Below are 8,193 nucleotides of genomic sequence, written 5' to 3'. Positions count from 1 at the left end.
GTAGATAGATAGATAGATAGACAGACAGATAGATAGGTAGACAGACAGATAGATAGATAGATTTAAAGAAAGACAGACAGAGAGAAAAGAGAGAGAGATCAAGACATGATTTTGATAAGAGTGGGTTTAAAGGACGCACATCATTTCTTCCTTCATCCTTTCCTTTCCTCTCCTCTGCCATCTACCCCTCCCCCTCTCATCTCTGCCCCCCCCCCCGCCATCTCCCTCGTTTTCATCCTCTAACCCTTCATGCTTTATAACAGTGATCTCAACTTAATTTCCTCTTCACTGTCAGGATGTTGGCATCTGCTAGAGTAAAACTAGTTCTTTGTTGTGGATCTCCCAACCTTGACTCGAGTTCAAACAGTGTAATTTTCTTCCTGTCGGGGCACAGAAGAATACGTAAATTAGTCAAAGTCAGCGTATATAAGACGGTGTTCATTTCCTTACTGCGATTACACTTCCGATTGTTAGCCACTATCGGTTCGATTTAATTTTTGCTCTTCTCCTCACACATGTCATATAAGTCTCGACATGTAATATGACGGCGGCTTGCCCTCGTAGAAGCTGTCGCCCGTCTTGCTGGCTGAAGTCAATGGGTGTGACGGCTGCAGCGATGCATAAAATATGTGCCTCATTAACTGCGCATGATCATGGTGGCGTGGCGTTGGCTTCAAGGGTGAGAGATATATCAGAGGGACGAGGGACTGTATTGCCACGAGAACGAAATTAACAGGAGAGCATATTATATTTATCTGAATGACCACGGATCGTTGGTTTCAGCAGCAACTCTCATCATTCTCTCTGGCATAGAAGCATAATTCGTCTGTTGTGTGCATATCCTTTTTTTTTAACCAATGCTTCATGAATCGATTCGAAGGGAGAAAGCAAAGTTACACTCAAATCCAACTGCCTCTACTTTAAAAAACGAGTGACAAATTACAATCTTCTTATTGTGTTAGTTGCATGTAAATCATTAAGGAAGAGTATCAAATCAAAATATGGCATAAAAAAACTTCGAGAACCTTTATAAATGACATCTTTGACAGTTTCTCTACAATAAGCCTGCAAAGGAATGCATTGAAGGGATTTTTCACCATATATTAAAGTCGTCGTATGAGGTAGGAAAGGATCTAGGGCCCTCCAGTGATTTTCATCAACTGAATGGTGGAATTTCTTCTTTTTAAAAGATATTAAACTTCAAATAAGTATCACAAGTTGTATTTCTAAGAAAATGCCGATATCAGTCACAATGATACATATTCAATTCATTTTTTCCTTTCATTTTTTGAAAAAAAATGTATAGACCATCACTTTCTTTGGTACCAGAAAACATAAACATATACAATAAACAAAATGGAATGTCAGATGGTGTGATAATGTCATGGCCTAAAGTATCCCTCGAGCTTGCGTTAAGTTGATAGTTGTATTTTTTTTTTTGACAGAAGAAGACTTACAACAGATTTTAAAGTTGTAACTAGAAATGTCGCTATGGCGACTGGTATGCCTCCGCCATAATGCATGATTCTCCTAATAGGTCTATAGTACATGTGGACAATGTGTGATTACATTTTCACAAAATTGGCAAAATATTAAAATGACATGTTTGTCACAAATGTATCGAATGTTCACCTTCTTTGACCTATGTTTAATTGGATGAATAGGAGAGCATGTATTTGGGATTTAAGAACTTTAACTTCGACTTTGACCCTTTCATAAGTTTACGCACTTGAGTAATTGTCAAGGTATGGAGAAAAAGTGCAATTTCTGTATTGAACAGTAAGTTGTTATCATTTTCATCTGGCCTTTGATTCATAAGAGAATCAATGTCAGGCAGAACATACATAAATATGTACTAAGTTTAAAGATAACTTGAGCCACTTCCGAGATATGGAGAAAGAAGTAAGTTCAGCACTTTCACTTGATCTTTGACCTTTTGACCTTTGACCTTCTTGGCAAAAAAAAAAAAAAATCCCAGACAATCTCTAGTGGGTTATACATGCATACATCAAGTTTTAAAAAAAATAATCCTGCTGGCATTGCATAAATACAAGGAAAATAGTAAAATTTTGAAGTATTACCCTTGACCTTTGACCCCTGACCTTTGACCACATGAACCCCAAATTCCCTAGATAACCACTGCCAGTCAGTACATGCATATATACTTTGTTCCATAAAGATACCTTGAACAATTTCCAAGATACAGAGAAAAAAGTGAGATTTTAACATTTTACTTGACCTTTTGACCTTTGACCTTTTGACCTCATGACCCCAAACTTTCCCCAGAGAATCTTAATTGGGTAATACATGTATACACTAAGTTTCAAGAAAATATCTTCAGGTATTGCATAGATATGGGGGAAATAGTTAAATTTTAAGCATTTGACCTTGACCTTTTGACCTTTGACCTTGAGCATGTGCACCCAAAAGTTGATAGGCACAACTTCACCCCCTGATACACATACATGCCAAGTTTCATTAGGATACCTCAAAAGGTTTTGATAGTTACCCTGTCCACAAAATTCATTACGGACGGACGGACGGACGGACTGACGGACAACCCGAAAACATAATGCCTCCGGCACCACTTCGTGGCGGAGGCATAAAAGTCTAGCTCTGAGGACACGGAGAGAAAGAGGAGGTTATATTTGATTATATATCGACAAAGAGGATGAGATAAATAGTTATGTACAAACAACTTGGAGAATTGATGACATCATCAACACAAAATATTTTAAAAATGCGGTTACAAGCGATATCAACGATTTTTCAACTTAATTCCTTATTCCATCGGGTTTTTTTTAAATTGTCTCGCGTAATATTATGTTATGATATAAATCATCGCGTTTGTCATTATTGGTATCTTTGAAATTTGCGTTGAATTTGTATTAATTTGAATGCAGAAATAAACCAAACCAAACCAAACAACCAAACCAAATAACATCTATAATATTTCCGATTTTAATACGGAACGGCATTATTCTTTACAGTCAGGTTTAACACAAAGTGGAGTTACAGCGTGGGGTAATCCCCTTACTCACGCTATAGTTCCATTTTTGCTTGGGTTTTTTGTTATTGCTTTCTGGAATGAGTCATCCTCCATACAATACTTTGCATAATATTGTATACATATTCAAACCAATTCTGCAATGGTGATGCGATTGTTCCAGACATGTGTGTGTTAGATCTTTGCCCTGGGGATGGGGTGGATGAGTTTTGTATTTGGGTCATGGAAGTCAAAGTACATCCTTTTTAGCTTCCGATTGTGCTTCGCCCATACAACACGAACAACAAAATTATAGTAAGTTGCCATGGTTCATTTCTGCCTACCGTCTCTCAAAAGAGACACGCCATGGATCAAAAGCAAAGATTAGTAACGATTGAAATATCCGAAACTGTGATGATGATGATGATGATGATGATGATGATGCCGACGATCATGACAATGATGACTGAATAAATTCTACTATCGATGTCCCTCCCACTAATGCCGGTTTAGCACATTGTAGATACACTCAAAGTTATAATTATTTGCGATGTGAACACCAATAATTATATTGATGGCGACAAAGGAAAGTAAACCTGATGAACTATTACACTAATTATTGACGTCTTTAAAAAAAAAAACGTTTCAGTCGAGATGACGCTGCATCGTAATTCTTAAAGGTTTTGTTCGAATGATTCACTGGCATCAATAGCTCGAATCAAAAGGATATTTCACTTTAATTTCCAACGTGGATGTACTCCAAAGAGGGAGAGTACCGCCATATCTCCCAGCACTGGTAAACGCATTAGCCATCGCAGGGGAAACATATGTCACTACTTTTCCTCCTTTCTGTAGGAGGCAGCTGTTTCACGAAAGTCCACTTCGGACCTCGGAGTGAAAAAAAAAAATACACAACGAAACCAAACCAAACAGACAAAGAATCAGCAAACAAACAAGACCAACAAAAGCGACTTTGGTCGTGACACCGTGACGGTCATTCCAAGCTCAGCACCGTCTGGCCTTGATCATAGGAATGACACTTCCCGCTCCTTGCGTTTCCGCACCAAAGATCATGGGCTCAAGAACTAGTCCAGGTGTCCCTCGTTCGGCCTCCAGATTGAAAAGCGATGTCTTCTGCAGTCGTTTTCTTTGTTTTATCTTCATCCGTGAAGTCATTGTATTTCTCACAAACTGACGGTCGTATGGTAATGACCCTCTGAGTTATAGTTATATTCTGAGTCGCTTCGGTATGTCTCTTCATGAATGTGATTGAGTCGTTTTGCAGAAACTTCACATTCATTGATGGAAACCCTGAAGCTTGACTGACGTTTGCCTTCGGCTTATATCCGATCTTGGATTAACTATATGAGTATGCAAACAAAAATGTTCAATGTTTTGATAGAAAAAAATAGGAAAAGAAAGAAAAAATTCTGTCATTGCGATGTATAGGTGTTAAAACAGAAACATTGCTGATTGCAGTGGAAAGCCAAAAATAAAAATTCATAGTCAGTTACAGACGTTATCCAAAAAGAGCCATGGTGTGTACCCTATTATAGAAAAGAAAATATTCCCATGTATGCGTACTCTCGCTGAAGGCAAAGTATAAGCGCTCAGAATTATAACCTGGTCCAATGCCTTCACAGGGTAATGACTTACTTACTTCTGTGGATATAGCATGTAGATTTTAGGACGAGATTCCTTTCGGCAAAATGTCATAAGCAAGCCTACCCTCGATAGGTGTCACGCACGTTCTACACAAGATGTTAAAAATCCAGGTCGGGTTAACCGAATAACATAAAATATTTTTTAGGGTTACCTGAAAAAAAAAGAGTGTCGTCGGATGATGTTTGCAGTTTTAAACTCGAACAGGATGGCAGTAAAAGACTCCCTGGATTTGTAGTTTATCGACCTCATGATCAGATGATGTTGTCGCTTGTATTACAACCCCTCCCCCTTCATCAAAGAAAAGAACAACAACACGGCAACAACCCAAAACTTCGGACTGAAGAATAAAAAGAGTACTCTCAGCATCCGATGTTGTATTGCGTTCTTGATATCTCTGAATCCGTTGCGATCCTCAATGGCAGCTGTCACTGGTGTCCAAGGCTTTTGCAAATCCTTAGGATTGGTTTCTACACTACCATACCAAGAGGCACTTCTTCGGTCGTTGGCCAATACTAGTAGTTAATAGACCTACCAAGGATTTATCATCGATATTAAAGTTTCTATTATCATTATCATTATAACTGTTATTGCCATTACAATGACGATGATGATAATGATGACGATAATACTAATACTAATAATACTAATAATACTAATAATAATACTAATAATGATAATAATACTGCACGTCTGGTTTTAAGATGGACATTATGGGGGAAAAAACGGGATAAACGCACTATATCAAGCAAGACTCGGGTCAGCGAGATCCAACATTGCGACAGGGTGATTCAGAAAAGACATATTACTAGTATATTTTCATTGCAGTGTATCAGTACAAATATTGCATATAAATAAACTTAGTTATTTTCGAGGAGGGATAAAAGATTAATGATTAGTTTCGGCGTACTCACCCACTATAACGAGGACAATGATGAGGACTATAGTCAGGATCAAACCCACCAACAATGCTATACCGATTTTCAATCGCCGAGAATCTCCAGCGAAACCCACACCTTCGGTCCCCTCCTCCTTCTTACCCGCCGCGTCCTCGGCCTTCTTACTCCCATCTTCGCCCTTCTCAGCTAGTTCGTAGTCGTCCTTGTCTGGCCTTACAACATAAAATTGAGTACAGACATCGAGAGAAACTTGCGATGAAAAAAAACCAGAACATTAAATCTTAAAATTCAAGACATTCACGTACGTTTTTACTCTGTTCTTATACTTATCGTTCCGAAAAAGAGCAATTTCATTGTCTATACAAACATACATTATAGCTGAAAGGTGTGTTGTTATCAGTAGCTTGAAAGAAAAGATGGTCTCTCTATAGTTCACGTGTGTCTGGCCAATGTCGTAAAAAATGTCAAAACACCAATGATTTACGATTGTATATTCTTTATGACTATTCTTTGTGACCTATACCGACTATAAAGTGGACTGTGATGTCATCTTTGTTACATTTTATTTAAAAGTTATTTTGAAGTATTTGAAAATAATTCAAATTAATAGTTGCCACGTCGAGTTGAACAACCGGATGCAAGAATTGTGAAATAATCATTTTATTTGAATAAAATATGCATGTCGAGTAGTATCCCGTTGCGATAAGAGATCAGACCATCACTGGTTAATAGGCGCAAGCTCCGTAGTCTGTTATGGATTGTAGATACATGTATTACGACCCCTGGCCTGTCTATAATCTGTATACCAATCAGGAAATAGTGGGCTCGACGAGTCACACTTGAGTATGTCGATGTGTATTTACGTTGATGAAGGAGAATTCGTCAATCAATTGCAATGAAAAAATGATTTCTTAAGTCATAGATCCTGACTTATGCATGGGCTATAGTAAAGCTATAGAAAACCACACCTAGATACGCCTGATGTATATATCATATAATTCTTATGGTGTATCATCTCTTTTACTAGAAAAGAAATACCTCATCGCTTGCCTCTCTTCGTCACATGCACTCCGTGTGGATAGAACATTTCTCTTTCTCTTCTTTCCTTTAAAAACAACAACAACTATGAATAAAGATGAGCAAAGAAAATGCAGTTCCAGCGATCGAATGCCTTTTCTTTGTTGATTTTCTATCATATTACATACATATTTTATTTCATTTCTGTTCTTCAACATCAATTAGTTCACTATAATACTATTACATATTGGTTAGTTTCCCCATATCTTTATTTCTAATGAATGAAATGCATCTCTTCATATCTCTGTTGGTAAACATGATAACATTACACGGACGCTTGCATTAAAAGTTTTCATTCTACCGAAGTGATTATGATAATTATTGTAATTACTTATTGTTTAAGAACGGTCAGGCTCGTCGGCTCCTCTGATGAGGAAATGCGTCCCACAAGCAAACACATGCAGATAAACATACACATAAACTACCACATATACAAACGTACATACTAATGCACAATTACACACACGTTATGCCTTAAGAACGTATCAGTCAAATGTCAATAGACGAGGGAAATCGATTGCTCATATTCCGCCAGAATCATGAAGTGGACACGCCCTAAATCTCCACTCTATACGTTATAATGCTCTATATTTGGCCTTTATATTGTCAAGGATGTTTTCCTCATTACCGTTCTTCATCGCGTTCAATGTAGGCGAACTGACATAATTCATATACATTGTTATTTCTTCTTCCATTTCATTCTTATTCTCCGTTTGTTTCTTTTGTGGCAATGAATGTTACAACGAATATGTTTGTTCGTTGTGATAATGCTATCTCAAAATTTACTTGTTTTAGTTTCTCCTCATTATTATTCATTTTATGCGTTTCTTCTCTCGCTTGGAGAGACAGAGTATGAGTCATTAGGATTAACTTCGAACCTCACAGGTAGAGCGGAAAGATGCTTCAGGCCAGCCTTTTTCTATTATGTTTCTCTCTTTCCGTCTCACCCCTCTCTAGATACTCTCTTCTTCTTTATATATTCATCCTCTCTTTCTATCTTTCTCTCTCAGCTATCTGGCTTTAATTTTCCAAGGGCAATCTCGTTTTAGAGCTTTCAAAATGTGCGTCATAAGCCACCATCTGTTGGAATATTTTGTTATACTAAGGAGCTTTCATTTGGGTGAGAGTCAAACTAAACTAAGGTTCATTCAGTCTATTTCAAACATTATTGAACTTTATTTCCCTTTGAAATTTCTTTTGAATTCCTCTACAGAAAATGCATGTATTTACCTAACTGGAGGAGTGCGGGTGAATATTTGAGCCTGACAATTATGATCAACTTTGAAGTCAAAGTAAGAATTCAATATCATGATAGAATCGGATTGTTCTTCTCATGTATATAATACATTCATTACCAATTTGATGTACCAATAAAGAAGTAATAAGTGTACTTCGTTCCCTGAGAAAATCGATGAAAATAATAAACTTACTTCTCTGAAGTCATATCTGTTGTCTCAGGGGGGGGGGGGTGAAAATGAAGACTTTCTCCTGGTAGTCAGAGCAATGAGTGTCCTGGCCTTCTTGTATGGTTCCACTGGACGACAAAATGTTGCTTCTTTGAAACACGAA

At 37.5% G+C, this 8,193-nt stretch overlaps 1 protein-coding gene across 1 annotated transcript in view; it reads right to left on the bottom strand.

The window, feature by feature from the left end:
• LOC139713161 (uncharacterized) overlaps positions 1-8,068 on the bottom strand; it is a 21,170-nt gene extending 13,102 nt beyond the window's left edge. The window contains exons 1-2 of the mRNA XM_071624910.1: positions 8,055-8,068; positions 5,563-5,759 (exon numbers count right to left, since the gene is read on the bottom strand). Coding sequence (XP_071481011.1) covers positions 5,563-5,759; positions 8,055-8,068 — 211 coding nt within the window. The remainder of the gene's footprint in view (positions 1-5,562; positions 5,760-8,054) is intronic.
• Positions 8,069-8,193: the final 125 nt, after the last annotated feature.

This window comes from Diadema antillarum, unplaced genomic scaffold (assembly GCF_040938485.1).
Source record: "Diadema antillarum isolate AM-2024a unplaced genomic scaffold, OU_Dant_1.0 seq00001917_RagTag, whole genome shotgun sequence".
NCBI lineage: Eukaryota > Metazoa > Echinodermata > Echinoidea > Diadematoida > Diadematidae > Diadema > Diadema antillarum.
Note: the sequence above shows the minus strand (reverse complement) of the source record. Positions and strands in the feature narration are given on the sequence as shown.